This window comes from Zalophus californianus, chromosome 9, assembly GCF_009762305.2.
Source record: "Zalophus californianus isolate mZalCal1 chromosome 9, mZalCal1.pri.v2, whole genome shotgun sequence".
NCBI classification, from domain to species: Eukaryota; Metazoa; Chordata; class Mammalia; order Carnivora; family Otariidae; genus Zalophus; species Zalophus californianus.
The window spans coordinates 34,330,784-34,351,379 of NC_045603.1; the positions used below are offsets into that span (position 1 = coordinate 34,330,784).

General features: G+C 35.7%; 1 protein-coding gene across 8 annotated transcripts in view; it reads left to right on the forward strand.

The window, feature by feature from the left end:
* Nucleotides 1–17,931, forward strand: part of TSPAN19 (tetraspanin 19) — a 34,032-nt gene extending 16,101 nt beyond the window's left edge. For 5 of the 8 annotated variants that reach the window (XM_027595269.2, XM_027595271.2, XM_027595272.2 and 2 more), the window contains 3 exons: nt 2,737–2,847; nt 4,782–4,925; nt 15,918–16,886. In XM_027595269.2, coding sequence (XP_027451070.2) covers nt 2,737–2,847; nt 4,782–4,925; nt 15,918–16,121 — 459 coding nt within the window. In that variant the 3' untranslated portion in view covers nt 16,122–16,886. Of the gene's footprint in view, nt 1–2,736; nt 2,848–4,781; nt 4,926–6,046; nt 6,131–7,716; nt 10,045–14,091; nt 14,225–15,917; nt 16,887–17,851 lie in introns of those variants that run through there. The other 3 variants (XR_003520103.2, XM_027595275.1, XM_027595274.2) reach the window with 3 other exon arrangements.
* The last annotated feature ends 2,665 nt before the right edge of the window (nt 17,932–20,596 follow it).

Below are 20,596 nucleotides of genomic sequence, written 5' to 3' on the forward strand. Positions count from 1 at the left end.
ATAACACCACTGACCTCCTACTTCATTTGCTCTCCTGTGCTGCGCATGTATCCTGGATATCTAACCACCCAGGACTTCTTGTTAATGACCTGACATTTAGTGTTAAAATTTCTTCTTGTGTGTGTGTGTGTGCAGCATGTGAGTTCTGTAAAGCTGTTTTTGTGGCAAAGCACTACATCCTAGCTGACTTTGGGGTCTGGTGATACAACTTGAATATAACACTTCAGGATCCTTAGCACATAAATTTAGTTTATCAGTGTTGTCCATACTTACTTAAGTGTTATTCACATACTCATCTCTACTTAAGAATCAGAATGACCATTTGAGAATAATTACCATGTGCCAGAAACTATGATAACCACTTTATAGACAATATAGTTTTGTCACAACAACCCCCAGAGTTGCATTGTTAGTCCTACTTTCTAGAACAGGAAACTCAGGCTTTGAGAGGAGAAATACTTGTTAAAATATATCATGGCCAAATGATAGAGCCTGGACTCAAACACTTATTAACTGAATCTAGAGCTAACAGCTTTGTTTACATAGATTTTTCTTCTACATTCGTATTAGATTAAGCTCTTAGGAGCCTTTAATCTTTCATGCCACTTACAGCACCCAACAGCATTGGAGGTTCTCTAGGGCTTCAATGGATGTTTGTCAAAATAAATATGTGTGAGGGAATTTTATTTATATAGTAACCACAGAGATTATAGACGGTACTCTTATGTACTAAGATGTGATTTATATGCACTCTGGATCTCCCAAATGATGCTTTAGAGGATAAATAAGGACATAAGTCTGCCCCTTCCCCACAACAATATAAAATGGAAAAACATTTTCTATTCTAAATAAAAATTAACTTAGAGAATAAGCTCAATAAATCACTTAGAGATCTAAGTAACACTTTACGTTATTCTAATCCTAAATGCATTAAAGCATAGGTATATAAGTAACTGTGTAAGAGTTTAACTTGTACACATGGTTTAATTGCTGTAGAATTCCCACCAGGAATTTCCTTTTCATTATTCAAAGGCAGCATATTATAATGACAAATCAATAGACTAGAATTCAAATGAACTATATTTAGAAGTCTCAGCTCCTCATCATGATTCATGTAAACAAAGCAAATAACTAAATTCTCTGAGTATTTATCTCCTTGTTTATAAAATGGGAATACTATCCATTCTTTCTACCTTTTACCTTAGCTATGAAAGTCATATAAACTTTTAAATATTTAAGTAAGTTACTATTAAAATTTACCTCTGCAATGTCTAGATTTTGAAATAGTAGTTTCCCCCCAAATTTTCAAATCTGATTGTTTTTTGCTATAGTATTTTGAAAGGATGATTTTTTTCAATTAAAAATCATAATTCTTGTATAAGTATACAGTAGGAACAGGTCAATGATTTTATTCAACATGTTGATTAATGTGGGAACTGGTAAGAAATGAAAACCAGTTCAAAGGAGAGTACAAAGAAAAGACAGTTATAAAGGCCATTTCTTTTTTTTTTTTTTAAGATTTTATTTACTTTTGTCAGAGAGAGAGAGACAGAGAGAGAGAGAGCATAGCAGGGGGAGTGGCAGACAGAGGGAGACGCAGGCTCCCAGCTAAGCAAGGAGCCCGATGCAGGCAGGACTCCATCCCAGGACTCTGGGATCATGACTTGAGCCGAAGGCAGCCGCTTAACCAACTGAGCCACTCAGGCGCCCCTAAAGGCCATTTCTTAATATATACAAAACATGGTTCATAGGGGAGATACCAGTTGCACCCCACTAGGAAAAATTCATTTGTAACTTCTCTGACAAAGAATCAATTGTCTAACTATAGCTTCCTACAACTTATTCTAAAGTTGTAAAGTAAGTTAAAAACTGAGAAAGGTACAGACCCCCATAGAATAAGAAGACCCTGAAGTTATGCTAAAACAAGCCTAATTACCATTGAAATACTCAGTAATCTTTTTTGGTCCATTTCAAGGTTTTTTACAATTTTTTTCTGAGGGTACAAGAAGAAAAGCAGAATCCTTAGACATTCAGGAGAATAACACAAAACTTTCTCCCTAATCATAAAATAAGTCTCATATATTCCTCCTATAGATTACAATACAAAAAACCAAATGCCTCAGCACTCACTGAGATTGCTAAAAATAGTTATAAAGAAGAAAAAGAAAACACTTAGGAATAAGCAGAAAAGAACAAACTGACTAGAACACTCTTTTATTAGGAACCATAAGGAAAGTTTCTCACGGATTTTGACCTTTCTTCTTTCCAAGTTTTTATTTAAATTCCAGTTAGTTTAGGGGCGCCTGGGTGGCTCAGTCGTTAAACATCTGCCTTCGGCTCGGGTCATGATCCCAGGGTCCCAGGATCGAGCCCCGCATTGGACTTCCTACTCAGCCAGAAGCCGGCTTCTCCCTCTCCCACTCCCGCTGCTTGTGTTCCCTCTCTAGCTGTCTCTCTCTCTGTGTCAAATAAATAAAATCTTTAAAAATAAATAAATAAATGGATAGATAGATAAATAAATTCCAGTTAGTTTATATACAGTATAATATTAGTTTCAGGTATAGACTTTAGTATTATATATACAATGGAATATTGCTCAGCCACAAAAAAGAATGAAATCTTGCCATTTGCAATGATGTGGATGGCGCAAGAGAGTATCATGCTAAGTGAAATAAGTCAGAGAAGAACAAATACCATAAGATTTCAGATTTTGACTTTTGATGCAATTTTTAACAGGTTTACCAAGTATGGCATGATAAAATTGACTTAATCATCACTGAGTATGGATCTAAAGACATGCCTGAAGATATACCCAAATGGATTGTTCTGAATGCTTTACAGAAAACAGTAAGAAAAAATTAACATAAAACTAAAATATTAAATGTCAAATATGATCACCATAGGGTCGGGGAGGACAGGGAAGGGCAGGAGATAGGGGCAGAGGATTGAGGGGTTCTTGTATTTCTCCCCACCAAAACTGGGTTAATAGCACTATTCCCACTTATATATCTTGAGTTTTATCCTCCTTTTGTAACTTATATCTCCTATTCTTGGTTGATTGATGTGCATTTTAACCAGGTGTCACCTGTAGAAGTGTTGGTGGTCTTCTGCCCTACTGCTCCTATGGGACCACAGTCCTTGCTAGCAGCAGAGAAGCGTGGTGGTTACCATGTGAGCCAGAATGTCAGGTTTGCCACATAGCTTTTTGACCCTGGACAAGGAACCCTATTAATTTCAAGTTCCATATTAGTAAAATGGACAGAATAATCCTTGCCTCTGATTGGCAGGGATCAATGAAGTCGTATATAGAATGTATAGGAAGCCTTGGATCTGGAACATAGTAAGCAACTAATACTTGTTAGCTAACAATATTAGGCTTATTATTTTACAGTTCAAATATAGCTAGGCAGGGTACAGGAATGGATATTGTCTCCCAGATAGTTTACAGGAATAGATCAGCAGCTGGAAGATCGTAAATGCTTGATAAAGAAAATAGCAAGCAATGACATAGCACCAGACCTTTTTGTAAATGCTTTGCATGTATTAACTCATTTAATCCTTCCAACCCAATAAAGTAAGAACTATTATCCTCATTTTATAGATAGTACCTTACCCAGGGACACACAGCTAATTAAGTGGCAGAGCCAAGATTCAATTCCAGAAAATGTAGCACTAGATGTTGTACTCTTAACTACTATACTAGGTGCCCCAATTAAAAATAGTTATTATTTTTGGTGTATATATTAACAGCAAGGCATTTTAGGAGAATTGAAATATAATTATAAATGCTTTTACTCATCTTTTTATTTCTCTGATATATATGTGTGACATGTACATGTACTTGACTGATGGCAGAGAATCAAACCCTCCTATGGACATAAACTGATAAACAGGAAAACAGTTCTATGTATAACATCACTATTATTAATGAGAATCAAGCTTATAGTTCCTGTCATGAGTGTAGTTGAGATAGTACATATAGGTTCGATCAAACTCATTTTCAGTACCCAAACTCTAAAGCATTATTTTAGTCATTCATTTCCAAGATTGTTGGTACATATTGTGTCATAGGCAGGACTGATGTGATAACTTTCAATAACAAGATTAGAAAATAATGAAATAGTCACTCTAACTTTGTCTCATATTCTTGGTGACAAATATATAAGCTGATTCTTTCACATCCTTTCAATTCAACTTTATAGGATTGTAAATGAGATATTTCTTAAATGTTGTATCATTTCTATGGCTATTTGCCTTATCATCTCTTTTGGTTATCTGTGGCCATTTTTCACACAATACAAAATTGGAAGTTAAAATCTTACATTAATCCTAAGAGAATAAAAAGAACCCAGAATTTCTTTATGTATATTAAATACATATGGCAGCATTTTGGGGATAAATATAAAGAGAACTGCTGTAGTGAGGAGGAAGATATGGCTACGCTTATTCTCTCTTCTGTGTTCTGGTCCAAATATAGTTTGTAGCTTCAGTAAATCAGATATACCTTCCATCCTGGGTTCCTTTATGCTAAGTTCAGATCTAACAATTTCATCCAAACATAGCCCACTTATATTTAAAGGTATTTAGCTCTGGTTAACATCAACAATAGTAGCAAAAAAGTAATGGATTAAACCAACAAAACTGTGCTTATATTTGTAATTCACTACATTCCAGTGGAGAATAATGAATTTTTTTCACAAAAACCACTTTATTGTGCATGGGAATCATAATTAACTGCATTTGAATATTTTATAGTAAAATTCATAGAATTTTTTTTCTAGTTGCAGTGTTGTGGCCAATACAATTACACAGATTGGATAAAGAATACAAATAAAGAAAATTCAGAACAGGTGCCATGTTCTTGTACAAATTCTACATTAAGGAAGTGGTTTTGTGATGAGCCCCTGAATGCAACTTACCTGGAGGTAAAGATAAGGCTCTCCAAGTGTTTACGGTGCCTTTTTTGTTTTTTCAAGTCAATTTAGAATTCTGAGCAAAATTTTATATAAAAACAATGTTATTTACAGTGATTAGTTTCTTAAGTTACTTTATGAAACTGAACTCATAATTAAATGAATAGCTATTATTTCAGGTATATAGTAAATAAATTAAATAAACTTTCTGGAATTATGTCATGTAAGTGCTCCTAGAACTTGGGATACCATCAACCTTTCTCTCTAGCCCTCCTTCCCGAATCCCTGCAGAGAGAGGAGGCACTTTTGGTAAATCTCTGGTGTATGGGATTGGTAAGGGAGCTGCAGTACCAGAAGTAAAGGGGTATGAGGATTGGCAAAAACTGAAGGGCGGGGAGCCCAGCAATGACAAAAGCAGTGTTCAGGTAAATGTAGCAGAATCAAGAGTAGGGGTTCATCGGCTGCTTACAGGTATGGAATACTGATAAAGGAGATTTTCATCCCGAGAACTTCTAATATTATGTACAGTTTATAGGCTGATGTTATTCTAATTATAAGATGCATTTTTCAATTACATCATTCATTCATAGATAAATAGAGCCTTATGATTTTTTAGAAATTTCTCCTATTTGGGAAATAATCATTTTAGGTTGAAGTATATATACTTCATATATATATATATATATATATATATATATATATACACACTTCACTTATATACCTTGCTGAATTACAGTAATCTGCAGAAAATTAGATCACTCTCTAAATTTAATAAATTTTTTATTTTAGGGCACCTAGCTGGTTCAGTCAGTGGAGTTTGCAACTCTTGATCTCAAGGTTGTATGTTCGAGCCCCATATTGGGTGTAGAGATTACTTAAAGATAAAATCTTTAAAAAAATTTTCTGAGTTCAATTACGTGACAACGTCTTAGCAACCTTAAAAGTAGTAACTGAGATGTCCTGCTATCATATGAAGTTGTCTGGACTAAAAAAAGTCTATTCTCCAGTTACACATTGACTTACTTTTTAGACTTTGGTAAATTACTATCTCTATGTTTCTGCCTCTTTGTAATAGAATTATATATAAGACCACTTCCATCTCCAACTCAATCTAAATAACTTTTTTTCCTTAGACCTGTGAAAATAAAATCAACACATGGTATAGTACTAATGCTTTAACATTAATTGGAATTAACTTTGGACTTTTAACTTCAGAGGTAAGCTTTTGTTCATATGTTTAAAGGCAAAAAATATTAAGCAGAAACCATACATTACAAACAGCAGAACAACCAACTGGAGTCCTAATCAGACAAATTAATACAATAGGAGTCAGGATCTTGAGATTATCAGCATCCAGGAGAGATAAAGATCCTAACTGGAGGTGATATCCCTAAATCAGCCAAGTGGGATGACCAGTTAATAAATGGTCATCCTGGAAGGTAGTGATTTCATTGCTTTGTGAGATAGATAAAAAAAACTTCATATCTCAGCAGCAAGAGCCCATGTTGGGCAGTCTTCATGTTGGCAAATTTTGGAAGTCTAGACCGATGTTTGACATTAGTAAATCTGTTCACTAATATACTCATTCATTCATTCATTCATTCATTCAGTAAATTTGGAGGGGGGAGGACATCTACTGTGTCAGGTACTGTGCTAGCTGTTAGAGATACAATGGGAAGTAAAACAGACACATTCCGTGACCTACAGGGTGACAGCTGTAGAATTGAGATTCAGAAGCAGAACTTCATGCTCCAGTCTCAGTGAAGACTGATCAAAGCAGGGGAAGGCTATGGATTTGAAGAAACTATGAGAGTGAATACACTATTACAGTATCGACTGTAACTGTGAGAGTGAATACACTATTACAGTATCGACTGTAACTGTGAGAGTGAATACACTATTACAGTATCGACTGTAACTGTGAGAGTGAATACACTATTACAGTATCGACTGTAACTGTGAGAGTGAATACACTATTACAGTATCGACTGTAACTGTGAGAGTGAATACACTATTACAGTATCGACTGTAACTGTGAGAGTGAATACACTATTACAGTATCGACTGTAACTGTGAGAGTGAATACACTATTACAGTATCGACTGTAACTGTGAGAGTGAATACACTATTACAGTATCGACTGTAACTGTGAGAGTGAATACACTATTACAGTATCGACTGTAACTGTGAGAGTGAATACACTATTACAGTATCGACTGTAACTGTGAGAGTGAATACACTATTACAGTATAGACTGTAACATTGCAAAATGAATATATAATGCATGTTTTGGTCAGAACAAGATATAGCATTTAATTTTATGTTGAATCACAAAGGCATTGACGTAAGGTTCCAAAAATTCTCTTCAACTGGTAACAGTTTTAGTCTCAGAATGGTGATTAAAACATTCTTATAAGCATGAATACCGTTCTTTTGAAATGTGTATCCTCCATTGTGTTCATGCTGAGGTATTTAAGACAAGACTGAATGGGAGACGGTACCTGTGGTCCATTTGATCATCTGCCCGTTGCACACCACCTTTAATGATTCTATCACAAAAAGAAGCAGTTTTGTAGGACTGATGACACAGAGAGATGATAAACAAAAACCAGATCAGCAGTTCAAGACATCTAGCCCAATGATAGCCCATGTAATTAAAATTGAACCGTCTATTAGTTAGTCCCTCCATAAATGAGCTTGTTGACAGCTGGGTTGCTCTAGAAGACTCACTTTGCACACTTCTTATTTGCAAATCATTCTTATTGATTACATTTTGATCTCTTATCATTCCCTTTTCTTCCAGGTTTTGCAAATCTTCTTAACTGTTTCTTTCTTCAGACATGTCAATAACAGAATATATGCAGGGGTGTGATCTTTGGATTTTAATTTGCCCAGAAGAAACCGGCTAATTCTCAAAATAATCACATCATGTTCTTTTACTCCCCCCCACCAAAAAAAGCTTTGAATTACATTAGTTAAATTTAGGACTTATTCAAGTCATTGGTTATATGTATCATAGAATTATTGAGTATTATAATAAATCACTCCATGAAATTCTTATTAATTTTGTTTTTCAAAATATCAAATTCTGCAGTTCAGAACTTTACCTTGAGTTATTTTCTGAATTCAGAGGATATCATCATATATACTGAATTCAAAATGTGATGAAGTATCGCCATGTTTTGAGTTTCTTTTGTAGAAAAAATACCTACATGATGTTCAGAAAACACTAATTAAGTAGGCAATTATAAGATGTACCTTACATTTGCAAATTTTAAGAAAACAACACTGATTTGTGGGAGATTTAAAAGAAAGATTGAAAATCATGACACTGACCTCTGTACTGAATTAATCATTTATTTCTGTCTTCTGATTAATGCTTAAAAGTGGATAATAAACTTAAAATTTTAGAGATTTGGGTATCCTTCAGTGGCAGTAATAAAATATTAAAATCACAATGAATTTTGAACTGTAATGAAAATGTCTTAAATGATCACTGAATTCCCATACTCAATTTGCTTCTCATTTTCTTCTCTCTTTTTCCTTAAATTTTGTTCAGTGCATACATATACAATTCTCTGAAGGAGATAAAATAACCTACCTGTTCTATTTTCCTAAAAAATGATTTTCTGAGAACAGAAAAAAAAATCCTTTGACAAATAAAAAGTGCTATATAAATGTGAGGCAATCATATCATTGTTCCTTATAGCAAAAAGACTGCCTTGACCTTGAGGAAAGGAAGAAAGGATAAATTAACTGAAGATCCTGTATTGCTCTCACTGCTATAGAAGGCTCACTGTAATTTACTAATTCAATCATATATCTTTTCATCCATCTGTTCAGTACACTGCAGATTTCAGAGACCTATGAACTTTTTAAAAGTTGGTGCAAAAGAAAATAGAATAACCATTTTCTCTAAAGCAGCCTGTAAATACACATACCTTCATTTCTTTAAGAACGATTATTTGGGGAATATTTTATACTTCATTTTTTAAATTTTTTAATTTTTTTCATTTTAATTCCAATATAATTAACATACATTGTTATATTAGTTTCAGGTGTACAATATAGTGATTCAATACTTCTGTACATTACTCAGTGCTCGCCAGGATAAGCATAGTCACTATCTGTCACTGAGCCCTCTTTGCAACTCCAAAGCCTCACTCAGCACTTGACTAGGTGGCCACCAAATGCCAATGAAATTTAAAAAGTCAGATTATTCAGTATGCTATCAGATAAAACTCATTTGCCCTCTTAGATTGTCTCACTCTGACTGTATTCAATGGTTTTGATTTCATTTGGCCATCATAAGTATAATCTGTCCAAACTTGTTTGGTAAACAGTAGCTGCTAGTTCAGTTAGTCACTGCCACCCACATCTCATTTCTCCAGGAACCTTCATAAGAGATGTTGGCAGAGCAAAAACTTCTCTAAAGGATTTCATTGAAACACATTTAATAGAATATTGCAACAGAAATACTGTCAGGCAGCCCTAAGTGTTTGTTTAACGTTTCCAACATCTGTGTAATATTTTTATACCTTTGTTTCCTTTTTCTGATCTTAGAGGAGTAGTTCTTCAGCATATGAGTCCCTGGCAAAAGGAAAACACAAAAATCTAATCTTTTCTTGGTCATGATATAAGGCTGAAAAAAAATAAAAATAAAAATAAATTTTTAAAAACTTATTTTACACCACCTGTTATTTATCATTGTTTAGCCTCTGTTAATTATTTATCTTCTGTATCCCTTTTTATTTTTGAAGTCACCCATTAGATGAAAGAGAATAATGGCATAATTCCAGTAAAGCTATAAATATTTATTGAGTAATAATGAATTTTAACCCTATACAAACGATAAAACCTGGGAGAGCAGAAGCTATTCCTTGACAAATTAAAATATAGAGATTAAGCATTTGCTAGTATTCAGCATATTTGGAACAGTAAAAGGAAGTATTTTTGTATGAGAGCCTTGTAATATGACAACAAAATGTATAATCATTTTTTTAAATATTAAAACTTATTACCCATTGTATTCAAGTACAGTAGACATTCTCCTGAATGTCTGAAAAGACTTATGGAATGAAATATACAGAATTGCTGAATTCCGTTCGTTAACAGTTGTAACCGTTCATTACAATAACAACAGCTATTTTATATCAGGGAAAGAGTATGAGAGATACTGGACAACAGCATGTCTGTAAGAATCTCTACAGTATTTTAAGAAAATCCAAAATTTGTTTAATATGTTTGTAAATAGCATTTAAATTATCCTATGTGGTAGAATTGGAAAGAAGATATTGCATGAAAAAAATCAGTCATTTTATGATTAATTTTCTAAGGTCTAGACACATAAAAATGCGGGCAAATCAGATTTAACAACTGATATTCCAATGTAAGTTGTTTACTATTTTATTCAGTTATTTTACTTCACTCAGGAGGAAATGATTTTTTTTTCATTTTGTAGTGTAATTGCTATAACTGTTAAGATTACAAAAAGTAGGAAATATCAGAAATATGTAAACAACAAAATCGGATTTAACCACAAAATCAAGAGTTTTCATATTGTATAAAGTATACCACTATCTAGTGTTTCTAAATACTAGTAAATGAAAAATGTAGCATGACACAGACTGCAAATTTAAACCAATTGACATTATAAGAATTTCTTCTGTATTAAAAAATACAACATGTTTTGAAAGGTCTAGAATGATTCTACAACAAAGTTTGGCACATTACCAACAACTTCAGAGTGAATTATGAACAAAACAGTCACAGCATTGGGAAGGTTATTTTTTAAGTCTGTATGATGTGGAGATTCTGATTTTTAGTGTTTATTTGTATGTCTATTGGTGTTTGGCTTTTTCAGATGTAGAACTTTTCTTTTAAATCCAGTCTGCTTGGATTACTGTGAGATGCCTGAAACTGCATTTAATTAGTAAGTCTTACTAAACACAAGAAACAGATAACCTTGAATCCCATCATACCAATTTATTATACATTTATATTATAAATTTACCGTATCATATATTCATCCATATTCATTAAAAATATTACCAGCATCATTTTTCCATCTTTTGGTTTTAGTCTATTTCAAAGCCAATTCTTTTTCTATAATATCTCTGATATTTCGTTCAGTCTACCAGATGTAGATTTGCCATCAGAAAAATTCAGGCTTTCAGAAACATTACCTATCTTTGTTTTGTCTAAATTAAATCCATGAGCCCCAGTATCACAACCATTGCTGGGTGGTCCCTCCCTTTCCCCAGGCCGCTACAGGGAGATTCATGTGTTGCCCAAAGGATGAAAAAGAACATCCAGGTCTCATTAAGCCCTGTACTACTACCACCACTCCATAAACATTTAAGATGGGGATAGGCTAATGTTTCCCCAATTCACTTGAGCCACCCTCTTTTGCAAGACTTGCAAGAATGTCTTGCATTATACTTTTAAATGTGAGGTTTTACAGATATTTGTTCTCTGCCTGAGGCCTTAGTCTACATGTAGGCCAGCTTTGTGATTTAGTGTCTCCATCATTTCACAAGCATACATCAAATAAATGAATTTATTTAAAAATTACGATGCCTCTCTCACTTGGGATCTCAGACTTAGAATAAAAGGCAATATTTTTTACTTATAAAGAACATTTTTCTGGAGACCTGTGCAGAAAAGGGTTAGCATTAACAAGCCCGAGACCGCCTGTCCTTAGAAAATCCTGCTTACAAGGTTGCCCTCGCCTTGCACCTGGGGACTCGGCTGATAAAGTTTCGTACACTGATATAAAGCTTTCTTTAAATGATAAGAGTGGCTCATTGTTTGTGCAAATAATGCCGTTTATGCTGAACACCTGCTTTCCTTCTGGGATTCTAGAATGTAGATACATGTTAGGCAGAATGTGCCTATGTGACCAGTCCCCAGTTTAAACCTTGGATGCTGAGCATTTGATGAGCTTCCCTGGTAAAAAACAAAACAAAACAAAAAACAACAACAACAACAAAAAGCAAAAAACTTCATATGTGTTGTCACAACCCAATACTGGAGAAATTAGGTGTGCCCTTTGTGACTCCTCAGATAGGAGACTCTGGAAATTTGGTGCCTGATTTCCTCCGTACTTACGTCCCATGCTCCTTTTCCCTTTGATAATTTTGCTTTGTATCCTTCCCACCGTAACAAAGCATCGCTGTGGGTAAAATTACACTGAGTCCTGTGAGGCCATTTATTGAAACACTGAACCTAGATTGGTCTTGGTGAACCTCAGCCCACTCCCTGGAAAGGAGAATTCTATTTTAGCAAAGGGCTTGAAGCCATCTGAGATTCCGGAAGGATGCTGTCAATACACAGAAATGTATTACCTTCATCCAAAATACTTGCTCTGTATGTTTATTCTGGCAGCTGAGGTCATTACTATCATACAACTATTTTAATTGCCAGTCTTATTTTATACCACTCTCAAATAAGTCACTAAATCAGCCTGAGCATACTGTATTTTTCAAATAAGTTCTTCTGCTCCTCTCCATGTCTTTGTTCATTCTGTTCTTATTACCTTGGGTGCCTCCTCCAACTCTAATTGGTAGAAATGTAATGTCTTTAAGGACCACAGAGAGATAGAAGTGGAGTGGTTAATGCACGGTTTTGGAATTAGATGGTCTAGGCTCAAATCATGACAGGTACTAGCTAAAACCTTGAGCAAGTTATTTCTCCTTTCTGTAGCTCAGTTTCCTTATTGGAATGCATATAATGAAAAAATAAACCTACAAAAAAGTGGTACTCATGTGTTAGGATTAAATAATTCAACATTTGTAGAGTCTTTAAAACTATGTAACACATTGTAAATGAACATTATTTTTGTATTTATAACGTAAATGATACTGGCTTCATAATTACTCTGAAGAAAATATTCTACTGGCATCCTAATTGCTCTGAGGAATGTACATGGTATGCCACTGGCCGAGATCCATGGAGCTGGGGTGACAGGGTTGACTTTGAGAGAAAAGAGTGTTTTCATGTGTCATTGATAAGTCACTGGACTGACTTCCTCATCTCCCGCCGCAACAGGTAGAATGAAATAAATTGTTCTGTGCCTGATTTCAGGAATGCCTCAGGCGGCCACTGTTTTAAAAGCTCCAGAATAATGTTACATGAAAATCTAACACTACCAATAACTTCACAATTAATTGTGAAAAAACAGTAGTAGAATTAAGCAGTTTGCTTTTCAAGTCTGAAAGATACCGAAAATAAACTGAGTTTTAGTGTCTACTTTTGGGCCTATCAGTGTTGTAACTTTGAGTTATAAATTTTTTCTCCTGAATGCAACCAACTAGGGTGGTTGGGCCTCCTGGCCCTCTGACCTCAGAAGACTTAAGGTGTGACTAGAAAAATATCTTGGCATCTGCCCCACATTTCTTGCCACTCTGCCCATGTGTCCCATAAAATCAGTACTTCTACTTTTCTATTCCTCCAGTCTCTTGATCCCTCCTTGTCCCCACTAATCACAGACACCTCCTGTCTTCACTGCCTTTTTCAATCTATTTAGATTCATGATTCTTTGGTAACTTCTTTACAACCAGTCTTCTCTCTCCCTTAATCTCAGTACCCAAGTCTATGCTGGCTTCGGTGTAATCGAAGTTTGCAGGAGGAAGTATTATAATAGCACCGAACACTATCAAATCATGAGCTCTGACATCAGATCAGCACTCAGTACTTTCTGGCAGTGCTAGTGATTTTCTGGTAAAGTCTCTCTCTCATGGGGAATAAGATCATGTGCGGGGTATTATGGATTGGAGAAGTGAGCAAGTACTCTTTCAGTAACTATAAAATAAATGATCATAAATAATGAACATGTAAATACATGTTCCTTGTTTACAACTTGAGCACAATTCCATCTTAATTCCTAGACCAGTATGTTATGGCAGAAAAAAACACGGAGTTAGGAATTAAATCACCTGAAACTAAGCTCTGGATCTACTCCTCATAGACTGGAGTCACATAATCACTTGAGCCTCACTAGCTCCTTTCCCGCCCCACTTACCTCCCCTGACTTTGACAGCAAGCAAAATACCTTGAAAGCACTCTGTCCCTGTTACAGAATGAGGTGCAGAAGGGAATTCATGTTTAGCTGCCTTCATGTGACACTGTCATTCTCATGTTTGTTTCTCTTCCTCCAACCATGAACCGTGAACATCAGTCGCTCCAACTCAGAAGCTGTTGAAATAGAGCCCTCTTCACAAGTCTTTCATCAAATTATCTCTCAAAGTTTCCAAGCATTCCCTAAAGGTCTTCTGGAACTCTAGCTATGCCTTGTTGAAGAAAAGATTAGGGGAACATTTTTTTTCATTAAATACTAATGTATTGAACTTCTGTTTCAGGTACACTATTTTCTGAGTATTTGTAAAGACCCTGAAGTTTCATTATGGTGTCATGTTATTATTCCATTTCAACCTAATTGGTCTAAAACTAAGTGGGGGTACTGTAATTCAATTGTGTCCCTAGCCACCTAAAGTTAGTAAAGACCCCACAAGTTAAAGGGCATGGTCCCTCCAAAGATTGATCTTACCTCAAATGCCAGCCACACTTAAAGGATCATCAGGGGCCTCCCACACTTCTGACTGAATGACTACACATTTGGAAGTTCCCATGACCCCCTCAGGTTTAGTAATTTGCTATAATGACTCACAGAACTCACAAAAGTACTGTACTTACAATTAGGGTTTATTATGAAAGACACAAGTCATGGAGAGGCACAAAGGGTAAGGTCTCGGAAGGAACAGACAGCTGTATCCTCGCCTTGTGGAATCCCGGTGCAATCACCCCTTGAACACAACACTATATTCACAAAATAGACACTCCACAGAACTTCTGGTGCCTAGAATTTTTATTGCAGTTTCAGAACATAGGCATGATTGATTAAATCATCAGCCACCTGGCTGAACTCAAACTGCCTCCTCCCTCCCATTCCTGGAGGTCAAGGACTTTGGCTGATACCCAGTGGCTCAACGCTCCAGCCCTTCAATCACAGGATTGGTCTTTCTTGAGTAGCTTACCCTATCCTAAATCTTCTTGTTAGCATAAATTAACTAGAGGCCCTCTGTGAGGCACCTCATTAGTATAACTATCAGGATCCACGACGAATAACAAAGAATTCCTATCACAGAGGAAATCCCAAGGATTTAATTTTCCTTTTAGGAACCAGAGACAAAAACCAATCAAACTCGTTTTCTAACAACAGTTATGCTGTTTTTATTACTAATAGATATATCAATAAACGGATGGAATATGTGGATGTATGAATTTAATATAGACAGCACATAATATTTACTACTATTTATTGGCTGGCAATCTGTATACATCAAAGTGCCTTGGTTCACAGCTCTATCCCTCACGAGTTCTGTCACCTCTTTGTAGATTGAAAGAAGGCCAACCTCAAAGCAGGTTAGCAAATGCTTTATTCGTCTTCATACTGAACACTAGAGCCCAGAAGACAGTCTTTCAGATTGCTGTGAAGAACTGCTTGGAAGCTTGTTAGCAACAGGGGATTATATATACAAAAAGGGAAAGGGGGTATACATGCTTGTAAGCAGTTGTCCAAATATTTGTGTGTTACAAGGTGTAATGTGTTTGGCTGTAAAAATTAAGATTTACTGATGTCCACATAGACAGGAGAAAGACCTTTAGGCTATATTTATACATTATGTTTCTATTATTTCTGATTGTTCAAAAATACTGCCTGCATGCCTCTGCTTAACTGGTTTTCCAGTTCTTCTTGTTTTCTCGGTATTTCCTTGAGGTCACTTGAGATGGTCACAGAAGACTGACATCAGCCACCCACTGCAATTTTAATATACATCCTGAGGCAATTACTTAAATTCAGTATCTCAATTTTCTCTTTTGTAAGTGGTAAAAATAAAATTTCTACCTCATTGCTAAGGATATGGTATCTATTCTAGCCCCCTGCTCATTTTTATGCTCTGCATGTCACAGACTTTGTCTTGTTCATTGTTATGTCCTCTCTAGTGCCTTGCACACGGGAGGTCACAAATGCATGTTCTAAGGATGTCCATGGATTCTGAACCCAAGGATACAACAACCATTTTGTGCTTCAGTTACTTCAGTTATCTCCATTTGGCTCGAAGGAGAGGAAATACTTGGGAATTACAGGACATTTCATCGGAATTCTGTCCCAAAAGCAAAAAAAATGGAAAATCCCATTCAAACTGACTTAGACAAAATCAAGAATGTAACTGCCCCGGCAATCGAGCCGTCCCTGGATGGTCCTGTCTTCGGGTGTGCCTTGGTTAAAGGTCGAAATGTCACTCAATCCATGTCTCGGTTCATCTTTTCCTGCGGTAGCTCTACCCCCAGCTTCCACGGATGGCTTTTGCTAGCTTTAAGCTTATCCTAGTGGTCCTAGTGGTCCCAAGATGGCTGCCGAGAGACCTCAGGTCTTCATACTGCCACTCCAGGAGACGGTTGAAAGAGCTTTTCTTTTTTAGAAACTTCAAAGAATGTGTAAGTACTGGCTCAGACTGGATCATCTGCCCATCCCGGAATTAATTACTTAGTTCAGTGGAGAATGGGATATATTTTTAGTTTAAGCCAATCAGACACTACGCTTAGAACTGGGCACCCAAGTTAACCTTATCCAAACCAAATTCAGTAGAACTGCAAAGTGTGAATGCCCCTATGAGAAAAGTCATGTTTGTCGTTTTGAGTAAGGGACAGGTGGGGCTAGGTAGGGAGAGATAGATAGGGGGCTCTCTGATCAGACCCACAGAAATCCCAAAAATGTGGAGGTGTGGGAAAACCAGAGGTAAGGGAACAGACCGGACCACCCCGCCCTAGGACCACCCTGCCCTAAGACTACCCTGCCCTAGGCATGGGGGAGGGGGGGTGTCTTTTTTTACGATAATCACCTGTGACCAACAAAGAATAACCAGACCGTAAAAAGGAAGTAAGTCATTGAAGGTGTTATCACTAGTCCTTGCTCAATGGCGATATCGATAGAGATGTTAAAAGGTTAGCTTTCTATAAAAGACCAACCCTAAAGGCCCTCATTGGCAACCCTGTGGGGACTCCTGTCACTCTTGAGAGCTTTTTCTGTATCTTCACCTAATAAACTTCTATCACTTTACTTACTCTCTGTTGTCCACAAGATTAATTTTTTGACTCTGAGACAAGAACCTATTTCTCCCGCTTCATTATGCTGTGGAAACTGATGTATACTGTGAAGGCAATCTACAAATTTCCATTTCAACCACTCTCTTGCAAATGCTAAATTCATCCTTTTATCAGGGAGACTTTAATACTTCCCCCGTGTTTTTTTCTCCTTCCTTCCTTCCTTCCTTCCTTCCTTTCTTCCTTCCTTCCCTCCTTCCTTCCTTCTCACTTTCGTTATTCATTTTTCATTTTTCTCGACTCTAGATTATTGACTAACTTTGCTATTTCTTCCTGTGTCTTTCACCCTTATTCCCTCCTTCCCTTTAGTTATATCTTGCTTCAGTTGCATTTCAGAAATTTTGGCCATGAATCAGGGTACAGAATGAATAACCAACAGATAATTATTGATCATAGAGTTGATCCTTCTTGCCCAGGAGTAATTCATTGTAAGATGAGTTGCTTTCCTGGAGAATTCTTCAATTGGATATATCTCTATTTCAAGGAACACAGTTGAAACCAGTAGCAAAAAGTTTTATCATGGCCACCATTTTTTTTAATTGAACTGCCAATATGCAAGGAAGAGAGTATTCTCGACCTTAAATGCCCAATGTCTCATAGCACAGTTTGCAACATCTTGCCAAAGATGAATCAGTCTGTCTTTAGTAGCCTGACACTAGGATTCACTGTTCTCCTTTGGCATATGACATTTACAAAAGCATTTAATTTTAATATGCAGTTGTTTTTCTGTGTAAACACTTTCTGACCTGACCTATATCCTTTCTTCTCTTTAGCTTCTTCAGCTGGGAAGGAAATGCTACCATGGCAACATGTCAGCTTTTTATGGTTGAAATTGTCTACTCAAAAGCATTTAAAATTTTCAAACCAAATTACAGTGAAGTTCAGTGGCAGTACAGGTATATTCAGCATCTTGTCTCATGGAATTATTTGTAGAAACTCATGAATTTCTTTTCAATTTAATTGTAGCCTCACATGGAAACTTTTAAATATCACTAGAAGTTCTATCTCTTCTTTGAACATCTTTTGCAAGGAAACAAACCCTCTCCGAAACAGTTTTATGAATCTTGTCCAAATGAAGTGACATTTGATATACCATTCTTCAAACTTAAATTTTCTAGCTAAAAAGTATCAGTTTCTTTGACCTCTTGACTTACATTTTATGTTTATCAATGACCTTAGGAATTGTCTTCCTTCCTTGTTCATCTTTTTTTTTTTTCCACAAAGAGATGTAATTTTGTTGAAGCGGGGGGAGAGAGAGAGAATCCCAAGCAGGCTCCACACCCAGCCCAGAGCCCGATGTGGCAATCCATCTCACGACCTTAAGATCATGACCTGAGCTGAAATCAAGAGTCGGATGCTTAACCGACTGAGACACCCAGGTGCCCCAAGAAATGCAGTTTTATGATTTCGTATCATCTGAGTTAAAGTATACTCTGAAATATGTTCAGATGTGCTTGGCTTGCCTGCTCATAAGCTAAATGCTTTATCCATAACATATCCCGTGCACTTCTATTTCTATCCTCCGTGTCTTTTAGGCGTTTTTAAAACTAATTTTTAAAATACATTATTGTTTCTTGCTGCCTTCTGAAATAACTATTCAATCTGACATTCCAGCTCACTAATTCCTTCTTGCGTGGCATCTACTCTATTATTTTTCACACAGAATGTGTTTCTCATTTTGATTACTAGTTCTGCTCTTTTCTATGCACACATTTCATTTAGACAACCAGTATCTTCCTTTTTACCACTGAAGTTGGATGCAATGACCTGGACCAGAGATTGTCCAAGGCAATAAATCAGGAAGCATAAGAGATTATCTGTATAGAATATCAAGAATGAGGAATAAACAACAGTTGTTCTTTGTATTTTACTCTGGGTGCCATCCACTTTAATCTCATTAAAGTCACCAGGGCAGACACAGACTAGGGCCTGGCTTTTGGCCCTTTCCCATACTCATTACCAAACAGAGTAACTGATGTCTTCTTGAATAATATGACTTCACAGGCAAAAAAATAAAACAGAAACCAAAAAAAGTACAATTAGTACAATGAAAAGGAAAACAAACAAACAAAAAAAACAAAACAAAAGCTGAACAATTTTTGCCATCTGAGGAAGTATTATCAGAACATATAAATCAAGAATTTAAAATAAGTTTGATAAATATCCTTAAGGAGACAAAAAATATAAGGGCAACTTGAAACTAGAAGAAAATATCCCCCCTAAATTCCAAGTTAAGATATATTACATTAAGTGTGAAAAATACTGTCTTTGAAATAAACAGAATCAATTGAAGGAAAAGCAAGATATATGCTGCTGAAGAATGAAGCAGAGAATTGGAAAGTTCAGATTCAGGAACTCCCTGAGGAAGGAGCAGGGAAGAATACTACATAAGAGAAAAGCTGAGAGATATGGAAGGTAAGACTAAACGTGCCAACATCAGAAAGTGGGCAGCCCCAGAGAAACAAAAGAAGAAACTAAACAGTAAAATATCTAAAATTTGAAGTGTTTATTGGGTGCCAAGCAGAAATGTAGCAATTGAAAGGGTTGAGATAAACCTTCAAAATTTGCAGAAGACATGATCATCTACTTAAAACACACACACACACACACACACACACACACACACACACACACACACACACAACAGGACCAATGGCAATACTTTTAGAATAAGATAGTTGAGGTAATTTTCTAGATGCAAAATTGCCACTATTTGATTCACCAATAATAATGAATTAGAAAATCTAATAAAAATGAAATATCCTTTACAATACCAAAGATAACTATAAAGCATAATTCAAATAAAATAATTCAGAAAGCACAAAAATTCGACAAAGAAAATGTAAAATTGTTTTTAAAAAGGGGACATGGGAGATGATTTGAGAATTAGAAAGAATTACATAGTCTTGGCCAGAATATTATTATATCAATTCTTCACAATTGAATTCAACCATTTAATTACAATTTCAATAAAAATTTCAGTTGAATTATTTGAAGACTAAAATTAGTTTGCTCCAAAATTTATATGGAAGAATAAAGGTTAATCAATGCCTAAGTCAACCACAAGAAAGAAAAGATTGAGGGTATATATTTCCAGATCTTAAATCATAACAAAGCCAAATAGAGCAGATAGGTGTAGCATAATCAGAAAAAAAAAAAATAACACTCTATAGAACAGAGTGCTCAGAAGCAGATCTGTGTATATATGGATATTAAATAAGTGATCAATTTAACACCATATATCCAAGTCAAATATAAGAATATTTAGTGGAGATCCTGGGAAAAACAACTTGTTAGATGGTGAAAAATAAAAGGATCCCTAACTAACTCTAATACAAAGGTGAAAGTCAGATGGACTAAAATAAAATCTTAGTTATGAAAAATAAATCCATAAAGTTAATAAAACAAAATATAAAATATCTTCATGACATAGGAGTTAAGGAAGACTTCTTAAACACAAATCATCTGCAAAAAATTTGAATACAATAAATATTAAGTTTTTCTGATTAACAGAGGAC